The sequence below is a fragment of the Pimephales promelas genome, chromosome 18 (assembly GCF_988280905.1).
Source record: "Pimephales promelas chromosome 18, fPimPro1.hap1.1, whole genome shotgun sequence".
In the NCBI taxonomy this organism is placed as follows: Eukaryota; Metazoa; Chordata; class Actinopteri; order Cypriniformes; family Leuciscidae; genus Pimephales; species Pimephales promelas.
This window is the reverse complement of record NC_142786.1, coordinates 5,210,001-5,229,603: the sequence shown is the minus strand read 5'-3', so window position 1 is coordinate 5,229,603 and position 19,603 is coordinate 5,210,001. Positions and strand designations below refer to the sequence as shown.

Genomic DNA, 19,603 nt, shown 5'->3' with positions numbered 1-19,603 from the left:
AGGGTTAGTTCACACCAAAATGAAAATTAAGTCAGTAATTACTCACCCCCATGCAATACCAACCCCGTAAGACCTTCGTTCGTCTTCAGAACACAAATGAAGATATTTTTGATTAAATTTGAGAGGTGCATCACTGCTACATAGGCTCCTAAGGGATTGAAACTTGATGGCCCAGAAAGTCATTGAAGAAAATGTTTAAATATTCCATGTGGCTCAAGTATAAGTTTATCAAGCGACGAGAATACTTTTTGTGCACAAAAATAACGACTTTATTCGACTATTACTTTTCCTTCTTTGTAGGCCTGAGACGAGATTTCCACGACGTATGCGCATGCGTCGTGGAAATCTCTTGAACTCTTGTCTCAGGCGTACAAGTAAGAAAAGGAATAGTCGAATAAAGTTGTTATTTTTGTTTGTTTTTTCGTACAAAAAGTATCGTCACATAGAATATTTAAACATTTTCTTCATTGACTTTCTGGGCCGTCAAGTTTCGATCCCTTTGGAGCCTATGTAGCAGTGATCCAGCTTTCAAATTTAATAAAAAATATCTTCATTTGTGTTCTGAAGATGAACGAAGGTCTTACGGGGTTGGTATTGCATGGGGGTGAGTAATTAATGACTTAATTTTCATTTTTGTGTGAACTAACCCTTTAACCTTTAAAACACAACCTAATACAATGTGTAATAAAAAATACAGGTAAAACACCTGTAAAAAAGCAAGACGGAAAATTCCTTGGTATTTTTACACTGTGTCGTATTTTTAAGGACTTTTTTTTACAGTGTATTCAAGACACCCATGCAAAATGATTTGTCAGCATGGCATGATTTGTGGCAAATCTTGAACACTTCCAAATCATTCCAACCCTTACCTTTCTTGCTCGAGAATGATAGCACAAATCTAAAGATTGACCAACATTTGTTGTTATCAAAAATCTAGTTTCTGCAAGTCTATAAACAGCCCAGACTCCTAATGTAGTTTGTGGTTTGGCGGACCACTGTAAAACTAAAAGTGCTTGGATTACTCTGTTGTGTACTCAACTTCAATAAATATTTCAAAAAGTTTGCCTTATACTGCACTGGCGAAACAGATTTTTTTATGTTCTAGTATGCATTGGCTCCATTTTGCACCAATTTTTCTGTAGCCACCATTGAAATCTTCAGAAAGCTTTATAAGTTATTCAGGGAACTGCTTTTTGCCGTATAAAGATCTGACGATGGTTTCATGTGCTCACCACACAAAACAGATATTGAACAGCACAAATCACGTTTATCCAATGAACCTGAATTTGACGTTTTAAAAATACTAAAATAAGCCTACAAACTATAAAGTTTGCCTACAAACTGTTTCTTGCATAGAACTTACATAAAGACGAAAATAGAGCAATGACTCATATTATACTCGTATATTAAAGACGTCCTAAGCTCTAACTGAACTTTTTCTCAGAACTGACCATTAAATTCACCTCATAAAGCATTCTATGACATAAAGATATATAATGTAACACTAACTGCAGGATTTATAACGGCGAAAGAGAAAAAATTGCCAATAGTCTTAATAGGGAACATAATGAGTGCACTTAAATCAAAGAAATATGAACATAGAGACTGTTTTTAACTGCACTTTCATGCTAAGTTGAATGATTAGACACATTACCTGAAACTTCTATAGCAGTTCAGAATTCAGAAGTATTAAGTTTTAGCTTAGAGAGGTTAATTAAATATGTCCTTCAATGCACCTCCACATATCATTTTCTCAATCTTAGCTTGATTAAGTTACTGCAGCTTTACATGGGGACCTGACGGAGGATGAAATGAAAAAGAGGTTAAGTATGTGTGGCTTGGATGTCGTCCGCTAATTTGTTGGCCAGACTCAATGGGACATAAACAGACAGTGCAAAAAACAACTGTAAAAGATTTATTGATCGCAGCACTGTTTGTGTGTTCCCGAGTGGCTTTGACAACACCGTTGGAAAGTTGTATGGATTGCACAGTATCTTATGTAAATACAGACTGACCATCACTTGCATCACTGTTTTCTGAAGAAAATGTAAAAATAATGTTCATCTAAGCACCAAGTGAAGGTAAAAGTTCAACCAAATGTATTAACTGTACATGTCAAGGTTCTGTCTCTTAGGTTGAGTGTATTGGTTTCCAGTTCGTTCGGGCTCTTTTTTGCACAAAAAGTATTCTCGTCGCTTGATAAACTTATTGTTGAGCCACATGGAATATTTAAACATTTTCTTCATTGACTTTCTGGGCCGTCAAGTTTCGATCCCTTAGGAGCCTATAGCAGTGATCCAGCTCTTAAATTAAATCAAAAATATCTTCATTTGTGTTCCGAAGACGAACAAAGGTCTTACAGGGTTGGTACAACATGGGGGTGAGTAATTAATGACTTAATTTTTTTTTATTTTTGGGTGAACTAACCCTTTAACCACACCCTTGATTATTGTTTTTTATTTTCCCCATCTGCTCTCCCTCTATACCCTCCTAATTTCTTCTCCTATTTCTTTTCCCTGTGCTCACAGGCCTGTGCCAGTACTTTGTCAAATGTATCCCTCATGTCCTACTGTTTTTGTCTAGACTTGCCTTGCCTACTGCCAGTGTTTTCCCCTACGGAGTAGTTATTGTTATATTTTTAATTACATATATAAAAGCCCATTAAAACTCTGCATTTGAGTCCTCGGACCATTCTTACCCCAAAACATGACAGTACATGTTTACCTATTACATATTATATAGTGTTTAAGGCCTCATTAATCTATTAGCACCTGGTGAAGCGCTTGTCTCCTGTCCTGCTGAGCTTGTTTCATCTGTTTTATTCTGTCTATACAGTACATCTCTTTTATGTTTATTTTTCTCTCTTGATCCAGACTCGTCTGATTTAGATGGCTGACTCATTCTCTCTTCAGCTCATTATATCTTTTTCTCGCTGCATTTAAAAATACCTGATCGACCATTATATCTCGGTTTGCCCTATATGAGATTCTGTCCATTTCAGGGATCAGATAATATAGGGTGAATTGCCCTAATGTGGGACACCTATGGTCTAGTGTTTGTAGGTCCCCCATAAATACACGAATGACAGTGACACTATGGGTTAGACCCATGACCTACAGTATCAAATGTCCAATCATATTTGAGGGTGAGCAATCATCAAACAGGAGACACCTTGTGGAAAGACCACGTCCAAAGGTTAATGACATAGAGTTTTAACAAATTTGATGTTAAGGAATTAAACAGATTTTAAAAAGGCAAAGCTATATTCTGCTACTTTTTAAACCTAATATGCGTATGAAATGTTTGCCCATCAAAAATAGTGTAACTTAAGTGTATTTATTAAACTATATATTTTATATTTTTATCAAATTTCCTAGTATCCCACGTTAGGAAATGTGGTTTCCAAATCCAGGATAGTATAATCAGCCTAATGTGGGACAGTACTTCAAGTCAAAAATGTTTGGGGCATGTTTTAAACATTTTGAAATTATATTTTAATAAAAATATGAATAATGTTTAAATTAGACATCTTAACTAAAGAAAAAACATGTTTCACCTAAAGCATTGATGAAATGGAAACAGGATTTTCATGACCTTTTTTCAGAATCTGTGGTCAGATATTAATAAATATGTAATTCCTAATAAGTCAAAGAAACTCACTTTAAAATAATTAATAGATATTATCCATGTAATGATTTTATCAGTAAGTTTAAAGAAGGGGGTTATCCATTATATAGCCTATTTTTAGTAGTAATTGTACCAAATTATTTTACATTAGGGCAATTCACCCTACCTGAATGATTACCATATTCTTCAACCATGGTATTTGCACTCCAAGCTGTTTCAAATGGTGGTAAAGGCTACCTCAGAACATCATATAATAGTCCATTATAGCCTGTCCAGTGGTTGACAAATTTTCCATAACGTTTTTTTTTCTCTGTATACTTGTAATATCTTAATTTAACCGGATTCTCCTGGAACATGATCTCATTTTCATAACATTACATTACTTGCGTTTACGGCGCTACTGTCACACGCGGAGGGATAGGAAGTGTGTGCCGCGACATGGAGCAGTAGCGGCGGAAGGACACAGAGAGGCAGACAGCGCGTCGGCTCTTCTTCATCTCACTGGCATCTTTCAGCCAGAGAAGCTTCATAATCCTCAGCGCTGCATATGCTATTCCATCATTATATCAACCACATGTGCTTTTAAAACCAATGCAGCTTGCCCCATTCTTGCAGATTTGTACATGTAGAGCCCCTCTAATTCATTATTATGCATGGTAACCTTGTGTATGTCTAGATTTAATTTATAGACAGAGGGTCGTCCGAACGCTGCCCGTCGTTATCCGTTCAAGAGCTTCATTTTTTTCCTTCTCTCCCGCTTGCCTGAAACCAAGCTCGGTTGATAGACTGAAGAGACCGAGACTGACGGCTCCAAAATGGGGGTAAGCATCTATTTGAAATCCTTGCACATTCTGTATGACACCCTCAGAATATTTCGGGGTTATGATATTTGAATGGCATCATGTCTGTATGTAATTTAGCCTATGTCAAATCGTTGCATTTAACAGGTGCATGTCCTTTTTCTCAATTAACGTTGCCTATATTGCTTACTAATGACAATACTGTAAATGATAAGCAAGCATTTTATGTGAGACTGCAGGTAGCCTATAACATCATTGACATTGTGAAATAACGTTGCACGATCATTTGTAATTTGCGTCAAATGCTTTTAGTCAAATGGCCATGATGTAGGGTGGTTAAAGGGAACAAATGAACCATATTGGTGAATTTAAATTTACATGTCATATACATAATGTTCAAGGCGTTGGCATAGAGCTCTAAAATTGGAAATAGCCAGGCTCTACTCGTCTGATTTGATGCATAAAAGGTGCACTGAGGTAAACGCAAAAATGACATACAATATCAAAATGAACTGTGATAACTTGGCTATGTTGCAAATAGCCTACACGATGGTAAGATATCATAACACACATTCAGTTATACAATATAAAAAAATAGGTTTACAAATTATGAAGGTTTCTGTTTGCGCCTCTGTTCGTTCAGTCAAACGTGACCGCGCGTCAGGAGTAGCCTACCGTTGACGACCGTTAAAGACCATTTTCGGCTAGCAGCTAGCGATTTGGGATTACGATTTTTTTATTGGTATTATGTTTTTAAAATGACAACAAAAGCGTAAATTGCTATTGAGAGATCATTTCAGTCATCATTTGTGAACTCAGATAACATTAGCCTACATTTTTTAAATGCACCGATTGACTATTTCCTTTGAATGACGATTATAGCTACTAGCTAGGAAAGCGACATCTTAAATTATTCAGGTGGACAATTATTGTTTTGTCTGTAAAGTCCGATGAGAAATTCTGCAAGTCTCCTAAATAAAAGGCGTTAACCCCCGATGGGTGGGGGTCTGGAGGGAGCGTAGCGTAGCGTGTGGATTTGGGATGACTGCATCTGGACTGACCCACGAGAGAAACGTGAACACATCGAACTAGCTTGTGACCTTGCAAAAAGCTGAACTGGGAATTCTTAATAAGAGAAACAAATCAGCTGAGAAATTCAATGGAGATTCTGTACCCTATTGGAAGAATGTGTCCCCTTCAAAAGATACCTTTTCACGGCACGGGATGTTTTGCATCTCGGTTTCTGTGTCGTTTTTTTCATGCTGATATCGGTCGTGATGCCTGTAGGGATAACCGGGCTCGACGGTCGGTCACGGTGTCTGCGTCAAAGTGGAGGCTGATCAATGAGAGTGGAAATTCCCGAACACGCTCAGCGATTGGTCCGTGTAGCGCCAGCGGGGCTGCGATGACGAGAGGGCGGGTCATATTCACATTCGTCGGTGATTGATTGGTCTTAAGCCAATCAATCAATATGTAGAGGATGCGTGATTGGCGAAATGAGGGGTTGGAGTTTGAGAGGGGGATGGAGAATAGAGCATAGAAAGTGAATGATGGGGTTGTAGCAGGTTGTTACCTGGTCACCTTGAGAGAGGCTCAGGTGCTTGGGGATGTTGGTAATTTGTGTGAGGTGAACGTTTCTTGCAGGATGTTTGCAATTGCATATCAGTTGCCTGTTACAGTTTCTACAGTGTGTGTACAGTATTTATTTTAGCATGGATAGAAAATATCTGATATTAATGTACATTTTAATACTTGCAGTTGTTTATAGCCCATTTACAGTCATTGTGAACAAAATATGTGACAAACAGAATGAAGATTTATTGCATTGATTTACTGTCACTGATTTAGGTGTAAGTTCGGTACGTGGTTGGCCAGCACATTAATTATTCACTCCTTTCTGTTCCTACAGCACTTAATGACATTCACTAGGACTAGATGGAAAAAAAAAGTGTGATTTCAGGCATAGCACAACATGTATCCCACAATGCAGTGCTTTTCTAAGCCTATCCCAAAAAACAGTTCTTAAAATAACTTTTTTTTTCTTAAGAGTGAAGAACATTTTAAATAATTTGAAGAACCTTTTTCACTGTAAAAAATCTTTTGTGGAATGGAAAGGCTCCATGGATGTTTAAAGTTCTAAATGGAACCTTCCATGTAAATAAAGAACCTTTTTTTAGAATGTATTTTCAAACAATATTTGAAAGTTAATGTAATGCATTTTAAAATATATGCATTTTTACAATTTAAAATGTAAACCTTTTATTTCAGAGATGATAAATGTGTTTAAGATTACTCCCTGAATTAATCACACAATGGATTTGCATAATGGGTTCTGTTTCACATACTCTGTAAAATTGTACTCTTACGTTGCTTTAACTCTTCAAAATAAGTTAAGCTTATTTTATTAAAAAAATAGATGATAAAAAAGATGAATCTTGTGTAACCTTTAAAAAAAGATTTAATTTATACAAGATTCATCTATTTTTTTACACTGTAAAAAAACTGTAATTTTTACGGTAAAAAAAAGGCAGCTTTGGTTGCCAGAACTTTACCGTCAAAAATACTGTAGCAACGTTATTGGTTTTACAGACTTAACTTAAAATTTACAGTAATAAACCGTATTTCACATTTTCGTATCTGATACAATGTTAATTTACCATCCTATTGAAGTATTGCTATCTGTTTTGTACCATTGTAATACAATGACGACCACCAATCACAGCAGAGATGAGAGTCACGTGATCAAAGCTCATAAAAAGTCGTCTTCCACAAGAAAGTTTAAACTTATATAACACACATTAAACACCATCATGGTTAGGGTTGGGTATCGAGAATCGAGTATCGATTGGAACTGGGACTAACTTTTAGTTTTTCCCGGAATCGTTCAAAAGTTAAAATTTCGATTCCTAGTTTCGATATTCACAGTCCGCCGAGCGGAAGAAGAAACCGCTGAACAACACCAACGAAGAAGCGTCTACCGGAAGTGTTGGCATAACCGCGCGAGTCGAACATGAGTAGCTTACGTCAGCGGTCCAAAGCGTGGCTTCACTTTTCTAAAAATTAACGAAATCTCGGCAAAATGCAATGCAAAATTTGTGACAAGTATTTGTGACAGAAGGAGTATTTCCATCAGAAAGACCGTTGGTTAGCAAGGTTAGCTAAACTTTTTCGACCCTGCCTCTTAAAAGAATCGGAATCGAGAATCGTTAGGAACCGGAATCGAAACAAGGAATCGGAATTGGAATCAGAATCGTTCAAATTCAAACGATGCCCAACCCTAATCATGGTAACACAAAAAATGCAATAAACATTAATTTAACAACATTAACATAAAACACTAATGTACATAACTGAAACAAGATAACTATGAGGAACCATATTTATTTTAACAAAAATACATAAAATGCGAAGTGTCACGCAGGGAATTGTGGGAATGTCAATTTAAATTTTTTTTTCACTGTAAATTGTACAATGAGTTCTTTTTCAATTTCAAAAACAGTAAATCTAACAGTATTTTACAGTAAAATGACATTAAATTTACCATGCGATCTATCACAGTTATTTACCGTATATAGTACAGAAACTTTCTGTTAACCAATTAACACTTTTGCAATGTAGCATTTTTACCGTCTTTTACCGTCAAAATCACGATTGTTTTTTAGTTTATTGTCATTTAAGTTGAAATGACTGAAACATCAAAGTTGATTCTATTTAATAAAATTAAATATATTCTTTTCTCTTCTTTTTTACAGTGAGAAAAAGTAGGCAGCATACAATGTAAGCTGTATGATAATATTCCATATAGCCGGTTTTGAGCTTTGAAATGGTACTAAGGATGGGCTTATACATAAGGGAATAAGGTGTGCAGGGCAGCAAAGGTGAACGATGGGGCAGGGTGTTGCCTGGTGTCTCCTTGAGAACAGCAGTGAAGCAGTTGTAGGAGGCTCAGGTGCTTGGGGTTGTCGGAAATTAGTATGCCGTGAATGTTTCTCGGAGGGGGACTGCGATGCCCTTGAGATATGCATCCAAAGACGCAAGTCTGTCTGAAGGCTTCAAGGGGACTGCTGGTGATCAGGTTGTTAGAATAGCGAGAAAGTCATCTGCTAGTGTGAAGTCAGTTTTATAAACTCAGTTGGAGCATTTACATTTCCACTTATGTTTGAGCTGTTTCTTTTGGTCTTAGTTTCCTAGAATCCCACTATGGGGTCTGGCACCATTTTGTTTTGATAATATACCAATATATTGTTGAGGTTAAGGTGGTGACAATATATCTGTTTAACTTAAAGTGATTCACATGTTGTGTGATTGATAGTGAGTGAGAAAGAGACTATTGGTGAAATGTCTTACAACACATGGTTGTGTAATGGACGCCGTTCGATAGCTCATTCTCATTGAGTGATTTTGGATATGTATGTGTGTACTTTTCCACTAAAGTGTGCGATCAAGCCTTATTTTGTGTCAAAGCCCGGGGTCATATGAAGCAAAGCTAGCAGACACGCTATCAGTCAATTTGCCAGACACCAACATGATGTCATATCCTGGGAGGCCTTCAAGGTCAGCCAGCAAACTCATTTGATTGGCCCTCAAATGTCAATAGCAGGTTTTAATCAGTTTGTTCCACGTCAAGGTTGCTTTGCTGTACATCCCTGAACATTTAGATAGTTTATATTAGTTTATCGTTTTTATTAGATCACAGTGACCACCCATGATTGCATCAACAAACAGTCTGTATTATTATACAGAATTTACATTCTATACGTTTTTAGCTAACACACATGTAATGTTTTCCCTCTTTAAGTTTATATCAAGGTTTATTTATAGAATTTCACACTTTTTATATTCAAATGAGACTTCGTGAATCCGTGAATTGTGTCTTCTTAATAGCATATAGAAACCATGTCTAATTTGACCCTAAAATCAAATGACATCAAATCTAAATATAGTTTGCATGAAGAAAATAAAGCTTATTTTAGGATAATTTTTTGCATTGTGATTAGTTTCACTACATTTATTATTATTATCAATGATTTTCATAAATCTCCCATTAGTCATTTTTCGGTAAATTATTCACATGACCTTATTGATGTATAAAAATCGATTTTTATTCTAAAAAAAAAATAATTTCACAATTCAAAAATCATAATGTCCATGAAAACAGGTTCAATTCTCAATTTTTGCAGTTATGATTAGTTACACATGAGATTTAAACCAGTATTTTCAACACTTAAGGTTGTCTTATTATCAAACCCTTACTTACTAAAAGTGATATTTCACAAACAAAACAAAGACCCTCACACCCTCACTTTAGAAATCCATTGCACACTAAAATACTAATTTTGTATGTGAATGTATGTATAGTATGATTAATTTCTGGTCATGACTTCCTTCACTGCTGAGATATCTACATATCTTCACATTGGAATTAAACACCCATCACTCTCTAGACAGATCTCACATCTAGTTATTTATCCTCAACATGATGTGGTTTGTTTCATTGATGTCTTAGTTATCAAGAAGCAAGGTTGCTTTAAAGGGTTTATGGAGGGTGTCACTACATGCTGTTAATTCACTACTGCATGTACAGTACACTGTGTGTTTCCATGTCCTCAAGGCCATTAGATGAAGGACTTAGATAGAGAATCCCTCTGAAATAGATGAGAGAGCTACCATTACAATGTGTATCATGACATTTACCATTTTGTGATTTACTTTTTGATGTCCACTAGCTCATAATACATTAGTTCTCCAATGAAAATGAATTTCTTAAATGTATAATTTACTCATTTACCATGTATGTTCTAAATTTGTAAGATTTTCTTGTGTGAAGCACAAAAGGAGATAAGGACCAATGGCTGTCAAGCTCCAAAAATGACAAAATGCATCATAAAGGTGATCCATACGAACCATGCAAGTCTTTAGAAGCCAATTCTTGTCTATAAAGATAACTCATAGAATTCGCATGAGCGGACGATATGATTTAGTAGCGTGTCGCAGATTTGTAAATGCTCTGAAAGCTCTTTAAAGCAGGATTGATTCTGATTAGCTGTCAATGTTTTATCGTTCATCATCTGGAAAAAAATAGTTTTCCCATCAATATTGTTTCTCTGTGCCCTTATCGTTATAGTTGTAGTGTGGACACTTCTATTCTTTTATATTTGGAAAGATTTTTTTTTTTAAAACTATATCATTATCGTTATCATCCTTGGGTGTGAGCGTGCCTTTATGGACTATTTGTATGTAGTTTTTGGATCATTTTTAGACTTAGAGGATCATTAACTTTATTTGAATGTAAAAGTGAACATCTGTTTGTACACTTGGATTCACTTGAAAACCATTTTCACAACAAATTTTTTGTAAATTTCACAAATAATTGTGAAAAAATGTAAAAACAAAAACACATTGAATTAAACATAAAAAGTAAAACATAAAAAGTAAAGTTAAACATAAAAAGTACACCAGTAATATTCCAAAAATAATTTTGTTAGTCTACAGAATAAAGAAAACATACAAGTTTGGACAACATGTGGGTGAATAAATGATGACAGAATTTCTTTTATATTAACATAATGGTCTCAAACGTTAAGTCCTCATCCAGGCACCTCTTCTGTTTCAGTCTTTTGTCTCAGAGAACATAATCTTAATCAGTCCTGAGACGATACCCTATGGATTTACTTTAAGTGGAGCAGCTACAGTTCTCCAGAAGCATTGGCGATCACACATACTATGGCACAGCGGCCATTGGGCTTTGACATGAATGTGCACGTGTCACACATCTGATCCCAGGCTCATGACTGAGTATGTAACTGTGATTGCACGTGTGCAGGCGTGCATGAACCATGAAGAGAGAACTGCAAACAGTCGAATGGAGGATGTTGTCATGAATGAATACAGAGAGAACACAGTGTACCCAAGTAAGGCCATGCTATCAAGTTGGTTAGACTACATTAGACAGCAAACTCTGGAAACTAAGGCGCCAAGAGAATAGATATACAAACAGACAGACAGTATATAATGTATCTCAAGGAATATGAGTGATTGAAATAGGAGAAAAGGAGGGGGCAGGATTGCAGTTGTTCAGTAGGTTAATCCAGACTGTAGTAAACAGTCTTAATCCTGCATTGCCATCTCACCCAGAGGATATAAAGAGGGAATCCTTGACAGATGGTCAAACCTTTTTAACACACTGCCACAGGGATGCTACAATTTGGGCCTTTTTGCAATTTGTAATGTTTTGGATTTATTTTTTTTATCCTTAACCTTTTTTAAATATGAGCAAGTCTGTTGCACACATGATGAACATACTGTATTTCATTAGGAACAAGTGGTTAAAGAGTTGTTTTATCATGATTTTAGGGATCTTTTTACGGATTGTATGATTTGTTTCCCCTCGGTTTTTATTAATATTGTAATATAGTTTCTGAATATATGATGAAATCATATGATATTGTTTCAAATGACAAATAATAGTAGCTCATTAGTACTGTATATCATTCGGTATTTGTAATATATGTAAGTATATATAGTAAGAAAATATAAATTACAATCAAGAAAATGGATTACTTTATTATTTTTTTCATTACGTTTCAGTTTAATTGAAGTTAAGCCTTATAATAAACAATTAATTTTAATACATTTAGTCATTTAGTATTTATATTCAATTAACTTTCTATAGCATTTTGTGCATTTATAGCATTTTTTATAGCACCATAAACGAATGACAAATAAAAGCTGTAAATAAATAAAAGACAAAATATTTGACTATTTAATGTTTATATTTTATTAATAGTAATTTCTGGTTCGTGCTCTTGTAATAAAGTGTTTATTCAAAGCTAAACATTTAAGTATTTTTTTCCTTTAATATTTAATAATTTTATAAAATAATATTATCAATCAACCTTTACATCAGAAACATTTATGGATACATTTTATGCATTACGTTTTAACACCTAAGCAAGCTGTGCTGTAATGGTGGATTTAACCATAATGCCCTCTGGTTGCATGCAAGCTAAAATAGGTCACAGAAGCACACATGACAAATCAGGGGATGCCACATCAATGAAAAGCCCTAATGTGGATTTAGAACACCCTCAACGGTCCCCACTCTTATACCACCCCATATCCCGCATGGGGGTCCTGCTTAAGCTTTGCGGTTTCAAAGATAATCAGGATTGTGGATGAAGCAAGATCTGGTTGCCATTTCCCCTCTCCTCTTTCGTCATGGAAAGAGTCAGTTCCTCAGTTCATGGACTGTGCGTCTCTCGCAGTGCATGCAAATTTGGCAAGGAGCGAAATTGTGATAGTCTTTTCTTTCCTATTATGATGTATATCTGAGAGAAATGACTTCCCGAATAAGGAAAAAGTGTAGTGCGGGACTTGATTTTTTTTTGCCCATCAGAAATCAATTGGATGGTTGTGTTTTGCTATTGGTCGATCTCATGTGAGTGACAGGTTGTTCCACGCTCGAGCCAGTAAAGTGCCCGATATACTCACGGTTTCGTTTTTTGCTTAAGGGTAAAAAGTTTGAAATACATGATAGTGGTATGCTGTTAGCGAACATCCAGACACTAACGACAACTGCTGAGAGCAGCGTTTAGATAAATATGTAAACATTTCCTTAACAAGTGTGACTTTATTTATTAGACGCAAATCTGACTTTATAACTCGCAATTGCGAATTTATATCACGCATTTCTGAGAAAAAAGTTGGAACTGCGAGATGAAAAAAATACCTTTTTTGTTTTTATTCTGTGGCGGAAACAAGCTTCCATATCTTTCACACTAAAAATAAAATGAATAAGCCTCAGGCTGAAGGAAATTCAAAGTCATGCCTGTTCAGTAGAGGGCGCACCTTAAACAAACCGAGAAGAACAAACTTATCAAAAAAAGTCATTTTTGCTTAAAGGGTAATTCCAATACATATTTATGCGGAGACATGAATATGTATTGACAGTGGGTCATATATGTAGTAGAATAGTATAATAAATTTCTAATGTGGGTCCTTCTTGGCAGATAAAAGGCAGAAAATGACTTTTTAGTGCTTGTGGATTGTAGACAACAATCCCCATAGTGCATTGCAATTAGAGCCAGACCGATATATCGGTAGACCGATATTATCGGCCGATATTAGGCATTTTCCAAACTATCGGTATCGGCAGTTAAAATGGCCGATAAATGAATATTTCAAAAATAAAATAAAAACGGACTAAACAAGCTTGAACCGTGTCATGAGTGTTAGAGTTTTGTAGTTACTTTAATGCAAATGGGTGGAGTGTCCTTTAATATGGTTGAATTGGATCATCGACAGTCAGCAGCAAAGGTATTGGTTAATAAAGTGAGATTAAATACATAAAGTATATTTATGGAATTTAGCTAATTTCATTCTTGCAGGTTTGCGTAATATTCTCCGTTTGCATTTTATATTTATGCATATTCGAACAGCCTGGCTTATGTGGTAGAAATAAAGAGGATAGTTATTGCTTTGACTTCCAGTGTAAGCTGGCTTTATTCTAGGTGTAATTATGTAGCTGATCTAAACAGTAAATGTTTTCCCTGCAGTATGGACGGTCGGACAGCTACCGCGTGGCGACCACGCAGGACAAAGATGAGAAAGAGTCCCCCAAGAAGGGGAAGAGTGGGAAAGACCTGGATGACCTGAAGAAAGAAGTGCCACTGGTAAGACGTATATCCACGTATATATATATATATATATATATATATATATATATCTAAAAAAAAAAATAATCAAATTCTTGTATGTACTGTATATATGAATATTTAACAAAAAACTTCAAACATATATATTCACAACAAACCACTTACACCATGTCTACACTTTTTTAGTTAAAGGAGTAGTTCACTTTTAAAAAAAACTTGCAGATAATTTACTCACCCCCATGTCATCCAAGATGTCCACGTTTTTCTTTCTTCAGTCGAAAAGAAATTAAGGTTTTTGATGAAAACATTCCAGGATTTTTCTCTATATAATGCACTTCATTGGGAACCAAACGGTTCAAGGTCCAAATGAGAGTTTCAGTGCAAACTGTTCAAAAGGCTTTCAACGATTCCAGACGATGAATAAGGGTCTTACCAAGCGAAACGATCGCTCATTTTAAAAAAAATAATAACAAAGTTTAAGTTTTATAAGCACAAATGCTCGCCTTGCTCTGTTCTGTGATAGGTGTTTGTGACTCTCCTGTTCGAATTCGTTCATCAAAACGAACTAATCTTTTTTCGAGTCATTTGGTTTATTCAACAAACGAAATGAACGAATTGACTCAGAAAAATATTCATTCATTTTGATGAACGAGTTCGAACAGGAGACTCACGAACGCTCATCACAGAGCAGAGCAAGGTGACCATTTGTGTTTATAAAACTTAAAGTTTTTTCTTTATTTTTGAAATGACCGATCGTTTCGCTAGATAAGACCCTTATTCATCGTCTGGTGTCGTTTAAAGCCCTTTGAAGCTGCACTGAAACTCTCATTTGGACCTTGAACCGTTTGGTGCCCATTGAAGTGCATTATATGGAGAAAAATCCTGGAATGTTTTCATCAATTTCTTTTCGACTCAAGAAAGACATGGACATCTTGGACATGGGGGTAGGTAAATTATCAGCAAAAAAAAAATTAAAAGTTAACTACTCCTTTAATGAGAGGTTTTGCAAACAACTCAACACTGAATAAATACTGAGGGATTCTGAACTTAAACACCTTTGTGTTCAAGAGATCAACAACTACATCTGTGATTGGCTACATTGCTGACCGCTGCAAAAACACATTGTAAATAGATATTTGATGTTCTCCAGAGCGCAAAACCACTGTGCACTGGAGCGTTTGCCAAATCTGTTCCGCCAATATATTATTACTATCAACTGAGGGTGCTTAGCAACCTCTAGCACCCCTTTAGAACCGGGCCTGCCTCATACAGAAATTGATGTACACCATTTTGTATTGATTTTCAAATACTTTGCCTTGAAACAAATTTAGCAAGGTTGTGATTTAACCTGTGTGGTCAGTTGCACTCTATAAAGCAATTCATCCTTTCTTTGTGCAACTCTTTTTTGTGTGTGTGTGATTCCTCAGACAGAGCATAAGATGTCAATTGAAGAAGTATGCCGAAAGTTCAACACTGACATTGTACAGGTGAGTTTCTCACATCAGCAGTGAACATTTCATTCATTTTAAAAATAAATCATGATAAAAGCCAGTTGTTTTATATGATAGCATTGAAGAGCAACATTCAAATAAATGTGAAAATCCAAAAATAATAAAGTTTTGAGAATAATTTAATAATAGACTTTTGACTAGATTAAATGTATAGTTTTGAGAATAAAGGTTTTAGATTAAGCAGTAGCATTTTTAGATTAAAGGGATACTCCACCGTTTTTTTCATATTAAACTATGTTATTCCGTTAACTAAAAAGAGCTGATACATACCTCTGTCGTCTCAATCGCTCTGGCACGCGAGACACTTTGATCGCACTTAACTAGCCCAGTTCATTCAATATGGGCCAAGCAGAGAGGCGACCAAACACCTCCACGTTTTCCCTATTTAAATACAGTTACACGAGTAGTGTAACTCGACCTAGGACGGTGACACAAAATGAAATGTTGCCCCCTCTTTAAAACTTTAAAACAATCTGGTGAGCTCAGCTTCTTACACGTCTAACTTAGAAGTTAAAATTATGACAACGATGTTATAGTATAATGAGTATTAAATAGAGCCAGACCGATATATCGGCAGTTATAATGGCCGATAAATGAATATTTCAAAAATAAAATAAAAATGGACAAAACACGCTTGAACCATGTCATGAGAGTTAGAGTTTTGTAGTTTGTCCACCAGAGGGCACTCTACACCAACACTCGTTGAGTTGGTCACGATAGATACATTGTTTGAATAACAATTAAAAGAACATCCGCATCACTTCTCTTAACTCAAATAAGCATGACAAAATCATAAGGAAAGAAACATCACAGTGAAGTGCAGTCGACCACTGCTTGTTATTTGAAATTTGCAGAAAAGAGGCAATTTCCTGAATGTTTGTCTTGTTCTTTCTCCTGAATGAATTCAAATTCCTTCATAACTGCTGATGTCTCCGGATACTAAAGATAATGCCTCAGAACCCATGCTGATGCCTCAAAAGACCAAGGATTTCTTTCTTGGTGAATCCTATGCAAGTATAATTGAACTAAATCCTCCATTTCCTCTTAGATGAGGCTGCTGTGGCGCTCTATTCCTATTATCATAGTGATTTTTTCTTTTTCTCTAAACATTATACTTTATTCAAATAACATTACATTGTCTATTTCCTGGTATTTGGGATGACTTTCTTGCTTAAATGGAACGCAAAAAAAAAAAAAAATTGTTACATTTACGTAAGTAAATGCCGTCTGTTTTTGTATTTTGAACCCATTTGAGTGAACTGTCCCGAATAGGGGTGGGTATCTTTCAAAAATTTCACCAGCGATTCCGATACCGATACCATGACTTCGATACCAGTCTCTGAACGATACTTTTTTTCGATACCGATTTTATTAAATCCGTTTTAACAAGGTTACATTACATATTGCCTACCTTTTTTCAGTTAGTTGACTTTTTACAGACTCAACGACACATATAGGCCACTTGGGGCGGAATATGCCTTATGCTAAAGTGCTTACAAAGTAGCCTAATGGTTATGAATGTGTTGGGGAAAAAATAGCAAGGAGACCTTTTAATTGTTTATTAATAAACTAGTGTTTTCTGAGTCAGTGTTGGCTGCAAAGATATAGTTAACGTGCGCTCGCCTATAGAGAAACATGCACCTTTCCTTTGGATCACAAAATCAGAGTAGGCTATTGGTTTTCGATTCAAATTGGTTCGTTGAAAAGTAGACATTTCAAGCTTTCGATATGCCTATTTTATCTGGTGAAATGTAGACACACTCTTGATTTTTTCCACATCTTTTCCATCTATGGGGGTTGGGATGCTTACACATTACAGCCTCACGTGTGAGCCCCGTTTTTGGGCGTAACCCGCGTAAACTAGATGCCTTGCCACAGCCAACCATGCTTCATGATTATTGGCTCACTGTTTTTTGATACTTGATGGTATTGAGAAAATTTGGTCGGTGCCTTAAAAGTATGGAACTCGATACCCATCCCTACTCCCTTTAATCTTTAATCTATTATCACATTTTTAATTTATTCTTGTAATGAGACGGTTTTGTTCTCAGAATTTTTTATTCATTTGAATGCGACACTGAAACGCAGTCAATTTCACTATGTACTCCAACACATAGCTTCTATTAACCCTATAAAGCCTACTGTATCAACATGATCAAGCAAACATAAGAATAACTTTTATAATATTAGAAATATTTTTTTTTAAGAAGAACACTTTCTAGACTTAAGCAATCTAGGTTTAGTTGATTACCCAAACATTATTTTTTAGAGAAAAAACGTAAATGTGAGTATCAAATATGATACATCAGACTTAAGAGAAATATTTATTTGTATTTATTATAATTGCATCGTATTGTTTTGCCCCCACAATAAAAACCACAGAGCTTTAAAAATGAAAGAAAGTAAATATCATCTTACATATTGGATGATATATAGAATGATGTGCATTTTAAGTTGTCTGAAGTACTGTTTGCATTACAAGCAACCAAATTGAATCTTTTTGGCCATATAAAGATCACCAAGAGCACCAAATTGCGTATATTTGCACAGTTTAGTCCTCTAAATAAAATAATTTATCTAATAATTTCCTCCTCGAGAATGACTTCCATATTCTCCCATATCATACCATATGAGCCATGAAACCCATAAAAAAACACGTATACTATACAGACATATTTTTCACATCCAAAGCAGCTTAAAGGTAAACCACGATGAGCTTGTCTTGTTTAGAGTAGGAACAGTGATCTCCACAAATCTTAGCCACACGGCCTCCATCGCCCCCTAGTGGCAGAGCCGTAGTGTTTGATGTGAACTCGTGAATCAGATTTCTTCTCACACTCTCTTGTCCCCTGAAGGGTCTGACCAACGCTAAGGCGGCGGAGTACCTCGCTCGTGATGGTCCCAACGCTCTCACCCCACCCCCCACCACCCCAGAGTGGGTCAAATTCTGCCGACAGCTCTTCGGAGGCTTCTCCATCCTGCTGTGGATCGGAGCCATCCTCTGTTTCCTGGCCTACGCCATCCAGGCCGCCACGGAGGACGAGCCTGCGGGAGACAACGTGAGGACTCACACACACTCATTAGAACATAATTGTACTGCAAGTAGATAAGTCCATTTTTGTGACATAACCGGTTATGCTATTCAGTAGCTAGACTTTTGGTAGTGTGTTATTTGTGTTGGTTATTCCATATTTGATGTGGTGAGATTCAGGCAGTGCACCAATATTAAAAGCTATATATTCATTTTTATAGTATATTTGGCTTGGAGAAATGACATGTGGCAGAAAACATTTTGAATGAATTAGATTTTTTTTTTAAGATTTTCTTAAATTAGACATTTGTTTTGAAAAACTACTGACCCCAAGCTTTTGAAAATCTACATTTATTCATTTAGCATTCACTTTATTGACTTAGAAATGAAGAAAATGACAGGCAATTTATGTTATATGAATAAATATTGTTTCAATATGTGTTATCGTCGGTTTTTATACCTCAAATTAAAACTCAGTGATATCTGCAAATCTTATGATAACAAAATAGAAACTGTACTAAGATTATTCCCTGTATCATGAAGACAAAAATATGTTTTGTGTTGCATGCTACATACCTAATGGTGTTGCCTACCGTACCTCTATTAACAGGTTAAGAATAATAATGATGATGATGATGCATACAAAACAGAGAGAATATAATAATTATTCACGTTTTTCTTCAATTACGGGATTTCTGGTGTGATAAATTGGGGATTTTGACTTCCATTTTGGTGTGTCACCTAAATGAGGCTCACAAGGTGGATCAGAGAAATCAAGGCTAGTGAGATTGATAACCTGTCCTCTGCTCTGCAGTTGTATCTGGGGATCGTTCTGTCTGCTGTGGTCATCATCACCGGCTGCTTCTCCTACTTCCAGGAGGCCAAGAGCTCCAAGATCATGGAGTCTTTCAAAAACATGGTCCCCCAGGTACACAAAATCACTTCCTCCAGCAGCCTTTATCCAGATTATGATTCAAAAGT

At 35.9% G+C, this 19,603-nt stretch overlaps 1 protein-coding gene across 1 annotated transcript in view; it reads left to right on the top strand.

Moving 5' to 3' along the window:
* The first annotated feature begins 4,093 nt into the window (after positions 1-4,093).
* atp1a3a (ATPase Na+/K+ transporting subunit alpha 3a) overlaps positions 4,094-19,603 on the top strand; it is a 32,749-nt gene continuing 17,239 nt past the window's right edge. The window contains exons 1-5 of the mRNA XM_089123020.1: positions 4,094-4,448; positions 13,982-14,098; positions 15,508-15,567; positions 18,447-18,650; positions 19,437-19,550. Of these exons, the coding sequence (XP_088979146.1) occupies positions 4,443-4,448; positions 13,982-14,098; positions 15,508-15,567; positions 18,447-18,650; positions 19,437-19,550 (501 nt within the window). The 5' untranslated portion in view covers positions 4,094-4,442. The remainder of the gene's footprint in view (positions 4,449-13,981; positions 14,099-15,507; positions 15,568-18,446; positions 18,651-19,436; positions 19,551-19,603) is intronic.